This window comes from Syzygium oleosum, unplaced genomic scaffold (assembly GCF_021117445.2).
Source record: "Syzygium oleosum isolate NSW1041296 unplaced genomic scaffold, Sole_v2.1 Sole_v2.12, whole genome shotgun sequence".
Classification (NCBI taxonomy): Eukaryota; Viridiplantae; Streptophyta; class Magnoliopsida; order Myrtales; family Myrtaceae; genus Syzygium; species Syzygium oleosum.
The window spans coordinates 2,301,880-2,320,994 of NW_026607496.1; the positions used below are offsets into that span (position 1 = coordinate 2,301,880).

A 19,115-nucleotide genomic window follows, 5' to 3' on the forward strand; every position below is an offset into this window, starting at 1 on the left:
AAGACTAGAGGTGTGCAAAATGGACCGCCCAAACTGGGAGCTGTTCGGACTGGACAGGCTGGTTTGATCCAGTTCCTAAGTATGTCAGTTCAATTCCCGGTTCCTATACGCGGAACTAGTGTCCGGGCGGTCCGGTTCCCAGTTTCAAGGAGAATTGGATTGACCGGATTGGATCGACTATATATATCTTTTTTTTTTGTGATTATATATAGTCGACGTGGGGAATATAATTCCAATTTTAGAACATATGTGTTGTTGGTATGGGAAACACAATTTGTCATTGCTCGAATTACACGCTTGTTTTTGTGATTATATGTAGTTGGTATGGAGAACACAATTCTAGTTTCAAAATATATGGTATCAAGTAGTGGGAAAAAAAAGGTACCCGTTCCATTGAATCGGAACCATTCCCGGTCCTAGCACCAATTTGTCCGGTCCCCGGTTCTTAATTTTGGGAACCGAGAACTGATCACCCCTAATTAAGACCCACGTTAGGGCTTGAATGTATAAAAAAATATTTGTTTATGTTTTAATAATTTATTCATGATTGGCAAGCGGTCTTGTTGATAAAGGGATTGGGAGGTGGGAACGCTCGTAGCATAAGTGTGTGATTCGACTCCCGTGTCTCCAGAGCAAAAGTCAGAAAGAGATGAGAGTTAAAAATAAGATTGACAAATTTTTTTTTATTTATGATTATAATTAAAAGTTGAGCACATAACATGTGATTATATTAATGAATTTTCTCGTATAGTAATTACCACTTTAAAAAACCAATCATGAGATATATATGCCATATACATCATCAAGAGGTTAAATTTAATATATACTTATTTCTATTATTTAATAATTAATGTATGATTATGATTTAGATATATTCATATAGTTTGTGATTATATTGAAAGGTATTACTTGTTACATAAATTATAGTATCATTGAAATAATATACGTTATTAAAGGTATGATTGAAATAATAGTTATTCATGGTTAATATTATTAGTAACTAACATTTTATTAAATGAATAATATAGTACTTAATTATGAAGATTTAGACAATCATACCTAATAATAAACAATTAAAGTTAAGCTAATTATTACATTATTAATCATTTTCAACATCAATTAACTATATAATATCATAATAGCACAATTACTTTCGCATCAATTATTTACTTATTAGTTAATAATATATTTATTTACTGTATAATATGGGATTGCATGGATATAATTATGATTATTATTCTCTAAATAAATTCGGTCATAATTTTATATAATCCTTAATTATAATTAACAATTGATAGAGTGATCGAGATAAAGTACAAGGATATTTCGGTATTAATTATTGGAGTCATGCTGTAATAGCTACTATACAGTGGATCATGCAATTATTATGGCTATTACCGACATAATAAGCATTTAAACTGTAATGGATCCATAATATAATAGCCAGTTCCACAATCAGCTGCACATAATAAGACTCAATTTGTTTCGCGAAAAATCTGAAATAACCGTTTAACCAATGAAAAATATTTCATCAGCGACGGCAAATTTAGATCTAAACATTTTCATAGAAGATAATTTTTTTTTCATTTGTTCATTTTTGTAAGTGAAACAAACAATTATTTTTTAAAAAAAAAGCGAAACATCGAGAGCAAGGACGTGGCACTGACCCGTTCGAAATTTCAAAACCCAGGGCAGGAGGGCACGTGCGGCACGTGCCAACTCATCTCCCTCCTCTCGACCAAATTCAAATTCGTCACCGACGCCGCAACCCCCTCAACGTTCCGAAAACCACCGCCCCCATTTCTAGAGAGAGAGAGAGAGAGAGAGAGAGAGAGAGAGAGAGAGAGAGAGAGATCGGAGATCGGTTATCGGCGATCGGAGATCGTAGAGTGATCGGAGATTGGTCGGAGATGGAGAAGTACGAGAAGCTGGAGAAGGTGGGGGAGGGCACGTACGGCAAGGTCTACAAGGCCAAGGACAAGGCGACGGGGCAGCTCGTCGCCCTCAAGAAGACCCGCCTCGAGATGGACGAGGAAGGCGTCCCTCCCACCGCCCTCCGCGAGGTCTCCCTCCTCCAGCTCCTCTCCCAGTCCCTCTACGTCGTCCGCCTCCTCTCCGTCGAGCACGTCGACTCCCCCTCCAAGCGCAAGGCGGCGGCGCCGGCGGAGGCGGGCGGCGCCGGCGCCGGCGGCGGCGGCGACCAGGGCCAGGGCGGCCCCGCCGCGGCGGCGGGGGGGAAGCCGATGCTGTACCTCGTGTTCGAGTACCTGGACACGGATCTCAAGAAGTTCATCGACTCGCACCGCAAGGGGCCCAGCCCCAGGCCCGTCCCGCCCGCGCTCGTGCAGAACTTCCTGTACCAGCTCCTCAAGGGCGTCGCCCACTGCCACAGCCACGGCGTGCTCCACCGCGATCTCAAGCCCCAGAACCTGCTCGTCGACAAGGAGAAGGGGATCCTCAAGATCGCCGATCTCGGGCTGGGCCGCGCCTTCACCGTCCCGCTCAAGAGCTACACTCACGAGGTCTTTTGCTCTTCGCCGATCCCTGCCGCGCGGTGTTTGGAGGGGCGAGGGTGTTGCCGATTTCTAACTGATGATCTCGTACGTTTTTCGGCGCAGGTTGTCACGCTCTGGTACAGAGCACCTGAGGTGCTGCTGGGATCTAGCCACTATTCAATTGGCGTGGATATGTGGTCCGTTGGGTGTATCTTCGGTAACCATCTTATCAAATCTGTCACTGGAAGTGGGCGGATGTCGTCTCTTTTATCTTCTTCGCTCCGTTTTCTGATAGCCTTTTGGATCAATTATGTTAGATCTCTGGCTTTTGCTTCTGTTGAAATCGCGTTCTTCTTCGATATGGAATTCGAATATTGTTCGTTCGGATGTCATAGACAACATTGGATGGGTTGTCTATGTCGATGTGTATGTCTTGGGTTTCTGTAGCATGGATAGCTATGAGTTCTTCTACGTGTTCTTTGATTTCAGATTTGTCATGGCGATGTAGAGTCCATAAGGTATGCGGGGGACACGGTGTTAATTGTTTGATCATCTCACTTTTAGCATCATGTTTGACTCGACGAAAAAGAGTTAACACTTCCTCGCATGTTCTGCGCCAAGTGACTGTGCTTCCATTTCTTTGCTTTCTGTCATTTCTAGTCATGAGATGCTTGTTCCCTGTCAGCAACAGGTCCCGGCTTTCTCTGTTCCTTCTGTTTAGTGCTGTGATTAGTTTCAGACGCACGTCCTTGCTTTGGTCGATTTCAATCTATTTTTTGATTTCCTTCAGCATATAGCAAGTATATTTGTTGTCTCCTGCTTATCCTAACTCTAGATGTCCCGGTTCATCACAGCTGAGATGGTAAGAAGGCAAGCCTTATTTCCTGGGGACTCTGAGTTTCAGCAACTGCTTCACATATTCAGGTGATTTGTTTCACCCATTAATCTGAAACTCTTTCTAATGTTTGCCAATCTTTGTCAATGTATTTTTGAATCCTTGATTTGCAGAGAATAACACACCCCTGTCTATTTGTTAGGCTACAGTGTGAATTGGGTAGTAATTGACATTAGTACCTCACTTTCAGTTGTTCTATTTTATGTGAACTTTCTCCACTCTAATGATAAGGGACAATCTCAATTTGTTGTACCTTGTGTGTTTAAAGTTACATCGATGAGTTCTAGTAATTCTGCTAAGATTTATTTGGATATTTGCAAATGAAGGCTATTGGGAACCCCAACTGAGAAGCAATGGCCAGGAGTTACCGCTTTGAGGGATTGGCATGTTTTTCCACAATGGGAACCTCAAAACTTGGCAAGAGCTGTTCCATCCCTTGGACCTGATGGGGTGGACCTTCTGTCGGTTAGTATCTCTACCCTTGTTGACATTTGAATATCTGGTAAATAAATACATGCGAGAAGAAGATTTGGCTTGAATTTTGCCCTTCCTGTCCAAAACTGTTTTCGTCCATTGACCCATGATCATTGTTATAAGGCTTCGTCAAAAGAGTTGGAGGCTTGCAAAACAAATGATGCACGGGTGGAATTGTACAATAAGTATGGATTCTTAGTTGATCAAGGAAGTTTCCTAGTTGTGTGATAATTTGTCTTGATTCTTGGCTTAATGCGTGAATCGATTATCTATAATGAAGTGAAAGCCCTCAAAATACAATTGCTAGCAAGCGTAAATTATAGAAAAAAGTCGGAAGTTGTCTTCTGGCAAATGAGAGGGCCAAGGATTGGAAGTATAGGTTGTGTCGATGGTTACAAATATTGTACATGTGGAAAGATATTACTTCTGATTTGAGTATCTGAGCTTTTCGTAGTGCTCAATCATGCATGTCAGTAGCCAACATTGGTTGCTCTTTGGCAAATAGCAGCCTGAATCTTGTGGCAAGATACATCTCTCTGTTATTTTCTACATTCTGTAAACTCTTAATTGTTATTCTTGACTGATGCAGAAAATGCTGATATATGATCCTGCCGAAAGGATCTCAGCCAAAGCAGCACTTGATCATCCTTTTTTTGACAGTCTCGACAAGTCTCAGTTCTGATAATGCCTCGGATATGGCCCAAGTGTTCACTGGACGGGCTCTTATCTTCTTATGTAGTCCTTGTATTTACCTTAAAAGTTACTTTCAGTACTTCTATTTACTTCTGTTTGCTCGACGCTTGATGAAGCCGAGCATCATCATCTTGGTGATGAAGTTTCGTGTGACACTATCAATGAATATTTTTTTCTTTTTTTAGAAGCGATGGCTATGCTCACTGAGAATTTTAATGTCTCCTTTGATTTTAATATCACGGCATGGTTCTCTAATGTTTTATCGGGCGTCAATGGTGAATATTCATTGCGATATATAGCAAAAGAAAATGGATGCCCCTGTGCAGTGATGGGACGCTTTTGGTTCCCTTAGCTATTGGGATAAGGATTGTGACTATTTTGATGGAGGCACTTTTTATCCACTAGAGATTATTGTGGGCTCTCGTAACAAAGTGATGCCATTGGTATGTGCAAGTTGGGCAAAGAGGGGGCATAGTAGAATGTTTCTTCCCCTTTATGTGCCAGATCTGAACCATCCAATTCATTCAACTGCACACTATTAATAACAATCCAATATTCTCTCTCTGTCTCTCTGTCTCTCTCTTTCTCTCTCTCTCTCTCTCTAAACCCATCATCCTTGCTCTCTGGCCAAGTCTTTCTTGTATGATTCTTGATTCATCTGAATCTGATCACAAATGAATTCAAAAGGAACAAAGGAGGTCAGCATGGATGGTTTTCTGGAAGAAGTTGGAGGGTTGATAGAGAGATTGTTGGAAGGAAGGAAAAAGAGAGGAAAATGCATTCAGCTGATCGAGCCCGAGATTCGTCGGCTTTGCGTTGTCGCCAAACAAATCTTTCTTGCACAGCCCAATCTCCTTGAATTAGAAGCCCCCATTAACATCTGCGGTAATCCTGTGTTCCTTCCAATCTTTTTGTGCTATTGTGGTCGTGGTATGCATAAGCAATGGAAGATCGAGGGATTATGGACTTTTCTCTGTCTGTGATCACGCGATTTGGCTCACCGCGACAAGTCATTGAGATTCAATCGGGCGAACGATTGTGCGGGTTGTGTTATGTTTAAAGATATCTCGACAAGGAATTGGCTTATAAGGTATTAAGGATGATGCTTTGAACTGCGTGTGGTAATGTTACCTTGTTGCTCAAAATTAAGGTTCATGGGGTCCGGGGAATGGCTGAGAGACTCCAGAGAATCTTGTTGTTCCGTGGCTTTTTCTGCAACACGAGACTTGGATAACAATAACAATGTCAGCTCGGGTTTTCGAAAACGAAATGCATTACCAGAGTTTATTTCACAGGGCGAAACTTGAAGTTTAATAAAGTACGAGGTTCGATGAGGTGAATCCTATCAAATTGGATTCATTTATTGTTCTCCTGAAAACCCTGCCACCCTTCTTTTCCTCTTCATTTCTTGTTCCGACGAATGTCCAAATGAATTTGCTTGTTGTGATTTTATTGATGATCGCAGAAGATTCTTAAACTGTGAGGAAACGGGCTTAATGCATACAATGTACTTGTTGGCAATTTCCTTTCAAGTATGAAGCACTCCGGCACTGTTGGCTAACAAGAAATGCTAGATGTGTCGAAGAAATTTTCAGAAGTTTTTGTTTGCTAGATCGACAAGAATACAAATACTAGAATGGTGTTGATACTGAAGTGTTTTGACGGAAGCAAGTCCCCCCGATGTTTAGGCCAGTTTGGGTTATAATGAGCATGGAAATATGTACATGTACGCCAAGCGAACGCTCGAGTGCAAGGGCTTCAGTTCTGCTTCTTTCTGGCGTCGATTCTCTTGGGACTGCTCTCATAGAACGGACCGTCCGATAGCTCGAATTATCTCGCATCAATTTCTTGGATTTAGTCTATGAAACAACTTCATGAATGATTTTCTTCCCTTACCTTTCCAGGTGATATACATGGACAATACCCAGACCTACTGAGATTATTCGAAAGCGGCGGTTTCCCACCGGATTCCAACTACTTGTTCCTCGGAGACTATGTCGACAGAGGGAAGCAAAGCATAGAGACCATCTGCCTCCTCCTAGCCTACAAAATCAAGTTCCCGGACAACTTCTTCCTCCTCCGAGGGAACCATGAGTGTGCCTCCATTAACCGGATCTACGGCTTCTACGACGAGTGCAAGCGTCGCTTCAGTGTCCGTCTGTGGAAGATCTTTACGGATTGCTTCAATTGCTTGCCGGTGGCAGCAGTGATTGATGACAAGATCATTTGCATGCATGGTGGACTCTCGCCGGAGCTTGAGAACTTGGATCAGATCAGGGATCTAGAAAGGCCCACAGACGTGCCGGACCAGGGGCTATTGTGTGACCTGCTTTGGGCGGATCCTGATGGAGAGATAAAAGGTTGGGGCGAGAACGACAGGGGCGTTTCTTATACTTTCGGAGCTGACAAAGTGGAAGAGTTCCTAAAGAAACACGACCTTGATCTAATATGCCGCGCTCACCAGGTCATTTTCGATGCATCAAAATTCTTTCTGTTCAATTAACTTGTATTCACATGAAAGGTTTTTTCTTTTTCAGTCTGAGTGTGCTGCGAATTACAGATTCTGTCTTGTAAGAGCTTGTCATAAACATGAAACTCATTCTGGTTCCGATGAACCATATTTCAGTATTGAAAGCAAAAAAAAATATGTGAGAATTACACACCGTTGTCTCTGTTGAATTCGATCAAAACAAGGGAATGCATTGGTAAGACCTGATAATTGTCAATAGATCTTTTGCTCTATGGAGATGGTGTTGCTTACATTTTGGCTGAAAGATTTTTTGCAGGTGGCTGAAGATGGTTACGAATTCTTCGCAGACCGACAGCTGGTTACCATATTTTCAGCTCCTAATTACTGCGGGGAATTCGACAATGCCGGGGCGCTGATGAATGTGAATGCGAGTTTGCTATGCTCGTTTCAGATTGTCAAGCCATGGGGTTGAGGAAGGGTGACAACTAATGAGCAGAGCACATACTGCAACTCATGGACTGATTAGTTATTCCTAAGCTTCCTGACATTTCCAAATAGGAATGAATGCACAGATGGCAAAAATTCGTGACTCGTGATGCCGACGAATTTCAAAAGAAGTTTGAGCTCAACCTCGTTTCGGGTTTGCATTTGTAGCAGAATTCAGCAGATGATTCAAGTACTAATGATGTAAATATGGAGTCGAAGCTCACAAGGTGGTGGGAGTAATGCCTTATGCAACTTCATGTACATCGAAAAGAAATGACAGTGAGACTAGGTGGACAATAGCTTGATTGTGTAAATGACTATCTAGCAATGTACTTCTGTGTTTCTGTGATCCTCCGGCAATGGCCGGAAATAATATAAACGCAATTGACTCGATAGGATTCACCGAGTGATCAAGCGTTTTGTTTGGATGTATCAGATTTCGTGTTTGAACGACAGTCTTCCACTCAGAGCACGACATTGCCGCGCGTCTGCCATGTTTGCACTTTGTTGAAAAAATGTCTCGACTACGGTCGAACTCATGATCAGAAGTCAAACACAATGGTTGATTGGAATCAAAGATATGTAACTTGATTGCAAAATCCACTCTGACTTCTCGTAACGATTATCCAAAAAGAGTTTATTGGTCAAATAATAGGTATGACACAATATATCTCATGTCATTGATTTCAAAGAAGCAAATATGTCTATCATGATTAAATTAACGAACATCATATACCTTCAAGTCGAGTTCTGGTAAAGATCACAGTCTAAGTAGCATCGATACTGACACGTGATACGATACGATGCGACACGACATACCGATAGGTCATTTATTAAAAAAATAGAGAATTCCGACATGTTGGGATACGTTATATAATAAGCGTATATTTTTTTTATATGCATGATAAATTATCAATTTTATGATTATTTCAATCAAATTAATTTGATTCAAATTCACAAATAAATAAATAATAAAAAGAGCCTATAATGAATTTACATTTTGACTCCTAATTTATTTAAAATGTTTAAAATTGACCTCGTGTATGTCAGAACGTCGTGTTGGGATGCTGGACTCGCGTGTCCCTGGCATGTCTAGAGAATTGACCATGTGTCGGATGTCTAAAGCCTATTGATCATGTGTCGGACACCGACAAGCATCGGACACCGACACGGAGGCCCCCGGAGAGTGTCCGTGCTTCCTAGATCACAGTTCAAGGCAGAAATAATGAGAACCTTAGCGAAGTTGAAGAGAAAATAAAAAAGAAGAAGCCTGACAAGGAACAAGTATCGTTAGAGACAAACGAAAATGACACAAGATGAATATTGAGATCAACGAAGATAATTGTAAACACGAACGGCAAATAGTGATGGACGTCACACAATTGTCGAAAGCACTTGGCTGCACTTCTCGAAGAAAGCCTAGGAATTAATCGAACCAATTGAAAGTTTTAGGACTTGACTGTATTCCATATACAAGATTTAGGACTTCCCCTACAATTTCCCGATTTTTTTAGCTAATTTGAATTAGGCCATATCTCTCCAGGCAAATGTAGGGAAAAGAATTTACTTCATGAATACGGATAAACATGAACTAGAGGGAGAAATGGATCGAAGAAAGCATCTTAGAAATAGATATCAAGGATCGACAAAGCATAGTAATGGACATAATAATCTATTACTCAGATTATCGGAGGAAACGAAGATGAGCGCTTCTCTATATATAGTCTCACACATTAACTCTTAAGTTATCTGCAAAAGAAGGAAAGAAAGAGAGAAAGAGTTGGTAAGAAAAGAAAAGAATGAACATGGCTATGGCTTTTGTTGGTCGATTTGCACTCACTCTCCTCGGTCTCCTTCTCGTGTTCAACTTTGTCCTGGGCCAGCTGAATACGACCCAAGTAAACAGGATCCGCAACGGCAACGTTTATGGAAGCGGTGATCCGTACGCGAACAGCGTATCGTATGTCCTCGAGGATATGGTGACCGTGACGGCGAACCACCCTGGCTACGATTACTACACCCAGTCTCCTTTCGTTGAAGCCACAGCTTATGAATGATGCTGTTTGCAGTACATCGCTTTCATTTACTGATTGCGGTGATTGCATGAGCTCTGCGAAGAGCCGGATACTCAACAACTGCCCGAACAGCATTGGGGTTCAGATGCAGCTTAAGGACTGTAGGATGAGATATGAAAATTACCCGTTCTCGGATTAAAGAAGAGGTCTCGAATACTTTTGGTCCACCGTTTTCCTTTTAACTTTTTCCTCTTTCAATTATCAAAAGGAGCAATGACCATCTCAGTTATGGAGATAGTGAAAGCTTGTTTCCGAATAAAAAGCTTGGACATTTGTTTTGTTTCAAGTTCGGCAATTTTTTAAGGATATGTGATGAGTCTTGTACTTGGTTCTGTTCAACTAAATGAAGTGCCACACCATCTATGTTTTTCTTTTTCCTTTAATAGTTACTTCGTGTACACCGTATTGACTATTGCAGAACTAATAAGCTTTTCTCCCCTTAAGCATCTCTTCCCCAGCGGGAGCGCATCACCGGGTAGTTTTGAAAAATCAAGAGAAGGTCTCGGTGCCATTTATCTTTGCGATCGGTTTCAAGTGGAAATGTAGCAATATATGCAGTCGAGACCTCCTAGCTAACAGACCGGTACACTCGATCCTCGTTATTATATGAACATACCGGTACCTAGGTTCACTTTCATTTCGTTGGTAGCTAAATATAGCGGATGATTCACGATGTAAATCTGGAGTCGAAACTTGCGAGGTGGTGTGAAGAATGCCTTATGCAACTTCATTTACATCCAAAAGAAATGAAAGTGAAACTAGGTAGACAATAGCTTGATTGTGTAATTCCTGTCTAACAATGTTACTTCAGTGTTTCTATTATCCTCCGGCAATGAATGGAAACAACAGACTAGCAATTGACTCCAAAGGGATTCACCCTATTGTCAAGCGTTTGATTCGGGTACAACAGATTTCGCGTTTGAACGACAGGGTCTTCCACTCGAATTAGGCCGCTTGTGCATCAATTTCATTCCCGATCATGGTTCAATCCATACTTTCATTATTGGCCAATTTTCTGGGGAACATGTCATTTGTGGAAAGAGTGGCTGGACTTCGGTCAAAGTGCACCAATTGTAAAAGATCGAAGGTTTAGTGTAATGGGTGATTGGAATCAAAGTTCTGTAACTTGATTACAAAATCCATGTCCATCAGAGTTACCCAAAAAGAGTTTATCGGTCAAATAATACCTCCGACAATATATCTCATGTCATTGATATCGAAGAAGCAAATACATTTATCACGATTAAAGGAGAAAATTACCAAAAAAGTTATAAACTTATTGTACGGATACCAATTCAGTTCTAAACTTTTCAATTTGGCTAATTTAGTCATAAACCTTTTGACAATTTGCCAATGTAGTGCTTCCGGTCAATTTTAGCAGGCAATTGCTGACGTGGATGCCAACCGTCCTACTTAACATAGTCAGCGCTGATGTGAACTTTTTATTTAGAATATTTTTGTAATTTTTGTAATTTTTTCTTTCTTTTCCTCTTTTCACTATGGGTCGCTGACCCTCGTTGGTTGCGGGCAAGGGCCTAGCCCGTGATCCTTGAGGGGTTCGAGGCCCTCGCTACAAATAAATAAAAAAAGAAAAGAGAAACGAAAAGAAATAAATTATAACAATTTATAAAAAAAAGTTCATAAAAATTTTAAAAATTGTCCATGTCAGTGCCGACTGTTTTATGTAGAACGGTCAATGTTCACAATTGCGATTTTCGACTAAAATTGGTCGAAAGTACTACATTTATGGGTGATTGGTTCTCGGGCGGTCCGATTCTCACCTAGGAAGAGGGACCGTTTCTTAGTTTCTGGAACCAGAAATCGGATCGATGCCCCTTGGAATCGGTGGCATATGTAGTTTTATTTTATTTATTGTTAATATTCAAGATGAAATTGAAGATGTTATAATGTGCTACTATAATAAGTGAGTTACATGTAACATTATAGGTTTCACAGCGATTTTTTCAATTTGTGGAAAAATTTAATTGGAATGAGCAACTAGTGTTATGTTTTGATTTGTTCTTCACTGCATTGATCTCGGTAGCAACACCAACTACATAATTTAATGAACCTAAAGGAGCAGGAGTCATATATTCAGAAGAACGCCGTTCTTGCCAAGGTTGTATGTCTTCTTTCAGCCTACTCAAGTCCAATCCATTTGGACCCCTAGGTTCTAACCAGGGAGCACACATATCCCAAAAATGCATAGTTTTCCCTCCAAAAATTACTTCTCTTGTCAGGGAACACGTTAGATATTTGCCTAAACCAGAAGGTCCTTGAGCGAATCTGAGGATTTTCAACTTAGGACCGAGGGTCATCCGTTTGAATTCTATAGACTACTTGCAAATTGCTATGAATCAAGGCTATTTGCACAAGCAAAAGTACCAGTTTTTTTGGGGATTGTGGGGTATTTCATGGGCCTCTAGGTAGCCAGGTCTTTAAGCCCGTGCCCTTGCATTACAAAAAAAATCTTGGGGATCGTTAGTTTTCATAATGCCAATATGTTTATCATGATTAATAAAAAAGATGACATAAATTCTCTAATGATCCCGTAAATATATAATAGATATAAGACTAACTAGAACACAAATTACCAAAGACAAATGATGAAAATTAGACGATGCGGTCATAATCTGAGTTTTTATTAATAAGATGAACAAAGTGATAAATGTAAGCATGAGCGGCAAATAGTAGATCGACAGTTTCGCACGAAAATGAGAACCTTAGCGAAGTTGGAAAACCAAGTTTCGCCAGAGACAAATGAAAATGACACGAGATCTGATGAATCTGAATTGAATATCGAGATCAGCAAAGATCATTGTAAACACGAGCGGCAGATAATGATGGACGGTCACACTATTTTCGATTTTGTTATCAGATGGTTGATTTGGACACTGGCAAGTTTACTTTTGGAAGCTCACAAATTTGGATTAGGAGAGCTTCTGGACAAGCACTCCGATGCCCAAGTAACTGTACAATAGGAGAAGAAGAGAGAACTTGAACGTAAGTTCGAGTGACTCCGAGTCTCTACGACTCACCGGGCCTCTACTTATACGCAAGATGAGAATCGGTTCTTGCAGTGACCCGTGCTAATACCCCGCCTTTTAACTCATGTGGATCAAGTCAATCTGCCAATGATGCGACGGACCGGGACCGAGGGGGCGGCATCGCGAGTAATCCATCGACAGATTTTTCACCCAATTGAAACTGAGCCGTATCTCTCCAATCAAATGTAGCGAAAAAGGTTTACTCACAAGATATCTAATAGACGGCATTTACGTCAATACATGTAGAACTCTACATGGAAAAACGGATAGCAGAAAGCATTTTAGAAAGAGACATCCAGGATCGACAAAACATATTAATGGATATTCCAATCTATCGTTCGAACTATCGGAGGAAACAAAGACAAGTGCTGCCTTATATATAGTCCTGCGCTCCTGCGCTCAACTCAGATCAGATGCAGAGAAAAGAAAGAGTGAGAGTTGGTAAGAAAGGAAACGAATAAACCTGGCTATGGCTTTTGTTCGTCGAGTTGCTCTCACTCTCCTCGCTCTCCTTTTCGTGTTCACTTTTGTCCGAGGCGATCCGGACGTGACGCAAGTGAACAAGATTTGCAACGGAAATGTTTATGCAAGCGGCGATCCGTACGCGAACAGCGTATCGTATGTCCTCGAGGATATGGCTACCGTGACGGCGAACCACCCTGGCTACGATTACTACACCCAGTCTCCTTATGCCGAAGCAACGGCTTATGGCCATGCTGTTTGCAGCACAACGCTTTCATTTACTGATTGCGCTACTTGCGTGAGCTTTGCGAAGAGTTGCATAGTCGACGAATGCGGCATGAGCATGGGGGTTCAGATGCAGCTTCAAGACTGTAGGATGAGATATGAAAATTACCCGTTCTCAGATTAAAGAAGAGGTCTCGAGCACTTTCTATCTAGCAATTTTCTTTTCTAGTTTTTTTCCCTTTTTCAACATAGAAAAGAGCAATGGCTATCTCATATATGGAGATAGTGAAAGCTTGTTTCAGAATAAAAAGCTAGGACATTTGTTTTGCGGGGTTCAAGTAGGGCAAATTGTTTGGATATGTGATGGCTCTTAGTACCTAGTTCTGCTCAACTAAATGAAGTACAGCATCATCTATTTTGTTTTCCGTTGAAAATTGTTCCATGTACACCGTATTGACAATTGCAACGGTATAAGCTTTTCTCCCCTTTAAACATCTCTGCCCCGTGAGCAACGGAAGTTCATGAAAAATCAAGAGAAGGTCCCGGCGCCATTATACGTTATGATAGGTGTCAAGTGGAATTTCTGCAGTTGAGATCTCCCAGCTAACAGATCGGTACACTCGAACCTCGTTCCTATATAACCAGATCAGAGTAATACTATAATAACCTAGTATAGAATATCGGTAATAATATCAGCAAAAGAACGTTCTCCCGTGCTTTCATTCATGCCAAGCTCCATATCTTCTGGTACAGTTAAAAGGGAGATTAATTCCATAAAAGCCGATATTAGTAATGGAAATTCACTGAAGTTTAATCTTGTAAGGTCGTCAATGTTGTATCCAAGGGTACGTATTTTTCGAGTTTACCGAATTAATATATCAAAAGATAAACTGGATTGCAGTGATTACCGGTATACCAAAAGATAAAATCATGAGGTTTACTATGCAATGGACCAATGTGGACAATGCCTTTTGTGACTTAGGTTATCGAGTCATGAGACTCATAGCTTTACCAAGATCCAACATAGTTTTCTAACTTTCAAATCAAATTTTTGTACTCAATTTAGCAATTCCTGATATAAAACAAAAACTTCCGCTAAATTGTTGTAGAAAATTCACTCTCATAAACAATTACACTTAAAACTCAACTACGTGGAGAGAGCATGTTGACCTAAATTTGGCAAGCAACTGTTACAATCATCATCCAAGTTGGATAGGAGAAGATAGTAATTTGACAATTCTGGCTTCTCTTCCTTACGCATGCGAATTGATTGAACTCGAGAGACCAATGGAGCCACAAAATACAGATTACTGATCAAATTATGATTATAGCGAAGAATTTCGTGTGAAACCCCGAGACCCATCAAATTGGTGGGTCGGGCCGGTTTTGAGTCGTGTATAAAAATTGTCACATCCAAATCAGCCTATTTAACACGTATTGATCCATTTTTATGCAATGTAATACCTTTGAAAACGCGTGCACACCCATTTAACCCACTTTAAGCTCTTCATGTGAATTTGTTATTTCGATAAAAAAATTTATCTAATAAATAAAGTGAATTAACGAAATAAAAAGATGTAAGTAAATAAAATAAAATATGTTAAGAAAACCTATAGATTAAAATACTTATAAAAAATTGGAAAGTACGCATATGTTGTGACGACACATGCTCTGAATGCAATGCTTTATTACACATTTTACGGTTATACTAAAGAAAATACCCTTGGAGCATGGAAATATAACAAAAAGTCAGTACTTCAAAAAGTGTTGGAGGCAAAATTCTACTAAATGAGAGAAACCAAATTAAGTAAAAGGATCCCATAATAAAATAATCCAAAATTTAAGAGTAAAAGGAAATAGTGGATGTGAAGTTATGTGCAAATAAATTTGAAAAGAAAAATTTAAAGAAATGGGATAAATGCATCAGAAGTCCCAAAACTTATCACGAAAAGTGCAATTAAGTCCTAAAATTTTCAAAAAGTGTAATCCAGTCCTAAAACTTGTTGCGAAATTGGAATTGAGTCTTAAAACTTTCAAAAAGTACAATCGAGTTCTAAAACTTATTACGAAAGTGCAATTGAGTCATAAAACTTTTAAAAAATGCAATCAGCAAAAAGATTTGATTTGACCAATTTGACAAGTTTTAGGACTTGATAGCATTTTTTAAAAGTTTTAAGACTCAAGTGCACTTCGTGACAAGTTTTATGACGTAATTGCACTTTTGAAAGTTTTAAGACTTAATTCTACTTTCATAATAAGTTTTATGACTTTCAATACGCTTATTCCTCATAAATTTGCAAAGGCACCATCCTGTCATTTTCAAATAGGAGTGAATATACAGAAGAGAAAGCTTTTGAACCTTGACACCAACGTCTTTCAAAAGAAGGTTGAACTCAAGCTCGTTTCGGGTTTTCGTTGGTAGCGAAATTCAGTGGATGATTCAATTGCCAACGATGTCAATCTGGGGTTGAAACTCGCCAGATGTTGTGAGTTATGCTATGCCTCATGCAACTTAATGTACATCCAAAAGAAATAAGAGTGAAACTAGTAGAAATGGCTTATTGTGTAATGCCTATCTGGTAATGTTACTTCAGGGCAAAAGTACACTATAAGTGCCATAATTTGTGTACGGCGATCACTTTGGTGCCATAACTTTTTTTTGGATCACTTTGGTGCCAACTTTTTTGAAAAACGATCATTTTAGTGCCAATGCCGACGTGGCTCGCCGGAAATCCGATGTGGCGCTGACACGGCTCGCCGGAGAGGTCCAGTCAGCATTAAAAACAAAAAACGACGCCGTTTAGCCCGCTGACGTGTACTTTAAAAAAAATTATATTATATTTTTAAAAAAAAAAGAGGCAGCAGCAGTGGTGAGGGAGCCCTCGCCGCTGCTGCCGCCAACCCACCACCGTCGGGAAGGGCCGGCCCCGGCGGTGGTGGTGGGCACAGTGGTCGGCGACGGTAGCCGGCCCCTGGTCGGGGCCCGACGACCCTCGCCGAGCCCAGCGAGGGCCGGATCCCTGGGCGAGGCGAGACCTCGCCGTCGCCTGGGTCGCGACGGCGAGGTCTCGCCTCGCCCAGCAAAGGCGAGGTTTTGCCTCGCCGGATCCGGCCCTCGCTGCGCGAGGCGAGGGTCGCCGGGCCTCGGCCAGGGGCCGGCGAACCTCGCCGACCACTATGCCCACCACCGCCGGCCCTACCTGGCGGTGGTGGGTTGGCGGCAGCAGCGGCGAGGGAGCCCTCGCCGCTACTGCAACTTTTTTTTTTTTAATTATTATTATTTTTTTAAAAATTAAAAAATTCGAAAAAAAGCCACATAATTTTCACGTGTACAAGTCAGACCATTTTTTTAATATAAATGCCAGGTCAGCTTTTTGGCCGGAGTCACTAAAGTGATTTATTTTCCTCCGACTTGGCACCAAAGTGATCCAAAAAAAGTTATGGCACCAAAGTGATCACCATACACAAGTCATGACACTTATAGTGTACTTTTGCCGTTACTTCAGTGTTTCTGTGATCCTCCGGAAATGGATGGAAATATTAGACTAGCAATTGACTCCAAAGGATGTAGCGATTGATCAAGCGCTTGATTTAGATGTAAAGGATTTCATGTTCGAACGACAGAGTCTTTCACTTGGATTATGCCGCTTGCGCATCAAATTTCATCAACGGTTGGTTCAATACTAGACTCCGTTATTGGCTAATTTTCTGGGAGACGCGTCACTGCCATGTGTCTGCCATGTTTGCACTTTTTGGAAAAAGTGGCTGGACTCCAATCAAAGAGCATCGATTGCAAAAAATCAATGAGTGGCTGAAATCAAAATTCAGTAACTTGATTTCGAAATCCACTTAAGTTCAGTGATCTTTTGTAAAGATTAAAAGAAGTTTATCGGTCAAATTATAGTTACGACACGGTATATCTCATGTCATTGATTTCACAGCAGCAAATATGTTATCATGATTAAATTAACAAAGACCCTACACCGTGAAGTCGAGCTCTGGTAATGTCATGGTTCAAGACTGAAAAAAAAAAAAATGAAAATCTTATCGAAGTTGAGAAGAAAATAGAAATAAGCCTCACAAGGAACAAGTATTGTCAGAGACAAATGAAAATGAGACAATCTGAATTGAATATTGAGATCAACAAAGATCATTGTAAACAGGAGCGGCAAATATTGATGGACGTCACACAATTATCGTTTTTGTTATCATATGGTTAATTTGGACATTGGCAAGTTCACTTTTGGATGCTTAGAGAAATGGGCGAGGAGGAGCCCGCGGAGAGCTTCCGGATAAGCACTCCGATGCCCAAGTCACCATAGAGTAGGAGAAGAAGAGAGAACTTAGAAAATGATTGCAAGTGACTCCGTGTCTCTATGACTCACCAATAGGGGTGAGCGATTTTAAGGTAGGTAGATTCCTAGAAATTACCATGTCGGGGTCGGTTCTCAATTTTTGTAACGTGAAACCTACAATGTAGACCCTGGAACTGACTCTGTCGGTCCAGTCTGGTTCTAAGGTATACTCGGAAACCGGCCATTTTCTTTTCTTTTCTTTTTTTTGGGTTTCATGTTTATTATTCCTTGAGAGTGTTGCTCGAGACTTCGATTCTTCAATTACACAGCACAAATGCCTCCGGAAAAAAACTTTCTATCTATTGGAATTGGAGAAATGGAACTCAAGAGTCTTCGATTCTTCTTGTACCGCAGAGTAAGCGATCTACGCGAGGCTTGTAAGCTTCGGATGGCTAATTCACATCGAGCATATGTGAAGAAGTGGGCGAAGCAGAGTGAGAGAGTGAGAGAGAGAGAGAGAAATTTGAGATAGACGGAAACAATAAGAATACAAGATGCAATGTAAAATTAAAAGGAGAGAATTAGGGTATCTCATCCTTAGTTCCATTTGGTTCTGCACCTAGAATTAGAAACCTGACCGATAATAGCTAGTTTCAATGAATTGAACTAAAATTGTCCCAGTAGGGTTGATCCGTTCCGGTTCTAAGATCAACATTGAATCGATGCTTACCCCTATTTACCGGACCCTTTCAACTCATATGGGTCAACTCAATCTGCCAATGATATGACCTTGGCGGCCACCATTAATGCTTTGGGCACGACTAGGTACGAGTGAGAGTTTTGTCAATGATAGGACTCGCGTGTCCTGGGCTACAATAAAGCATCTTTCAAATAGACATCTAGCATCGACAAAGCATACTAATGGATATAATAATCTATTATTCGAACTATCGGAGGAAACAAAGACAAATGCTTCTTTATATATAGTCTTACACTCAACTCAAATCAGATGCACAGAAAAGAAAGAGTGAGAGTTGGTAAAGAAAAGAGAAGAATAAACACGTGTATGGCTTTTGTTCGTCGATTTGCTCTCACTCTCTGTGGTCTCCTTTTCGTGTTCACTTTTGTCCGAGGCGATCCGGACGTGACGCAAGTGAACAAGATTTGCAACGTCAATGTTTATGGAAGCAGTGATCCGTACGCGAGCAGCGTATCATATGTCCTCAAGGATATGGCGACTGTGACGGCAAACCACCCTGGCTACGATTACTACACCCAGTCTGCTTTACGCTGAAGCAACGGCTTATGGCCATGCTGTTTGCAGTACAACTCTTTCATTTACTGATTGCGCTACTTGCGTGAGCTTTGCAAAGAGTAACATACTCGACGAATGCGGCATGAGCACAGGGGTTCAGATGCAGTTTCAGGACTGTAGGATGAGACATGAGAATTGCCTATTCTCTGATTAAAGAAGATTCACTCGAGCGCTTTTTTTTTC

The 19,115-nt window shown here is 40.8% G+C and overlaps 3 protein-coding genes across 3 annotated transcripts; all 3 read left to right on the forward strand.

Moving 5' to 3' along the window:
• The first annotated feature begins 1,858 nt into the window (after nucleotides 1-1,858).
• LOC115677033 (cell division control protein 2 homolog C-like) lies at nucleotides 1,859-4,767 on the forward strand. Its single transcript, XM_030600076.2, has 5 exons — nucleotides 1,859-2,522; nucleotides 2,619-2,712; nucleotides 3,350-3,419; nucleotides 3,717-3,855; nucleotides 4,454-4,767. Exons 1-5 carry the CDS (start codon nucleotides 1,911-1,913, stop codon nucleotides 4,544-4,546), a joined length of 1,008 nt encoding a protein of 335 aa, XP_030455936.2. The 5' UTR covers nucleotides 1,859-1,910; the 3' UTR covers nucleotides 4,547-4,767.
• A 376-nt stretch (nucleotides 4,768-5,143) lies between these two features.
• Nucleotides 5,144-7,904, forward strand: LOC115677110 (serine/threonine-protein phosphatase PP1-like). The gene is made up of 3 exons (XM_030600170.2): nucleotides 5,144-5,442; nucleotides 6,462-7,021; nucleotides 7,344-7,904. Exons 1-3 carry the CDS (start codon nucleotides 5,232-5,234, stop codon nucleotides 7,497-7,499), a joined length of 927 nt encoding a protein of 308 aa, XP_030456030.1. The 5' UTR covers nucleotides 5,144-5,231; the 3' UTR covers nucleotides 7,500-7,904.
• Nucleotides 7,905-13,104: 5,200 nt separating this feature from the next.
• LOC115677034 (antifungal protein ginkbilobin-like protein) lies at nucleotides 13,105-13,506 on the forward strand. Its single transcript, XM_030600077.1, has one exon. It carries the CDS (start codon nucleotides 13,105-13,107, stop codon nucleotides 13,504-13,506), a length of 402 nt encoding a protein of 133 aa, XP_030455937.1.
• The last annotated feature ends 5,609 nt before the right edge of the window (nucleotides 13,507-19,115 follow it).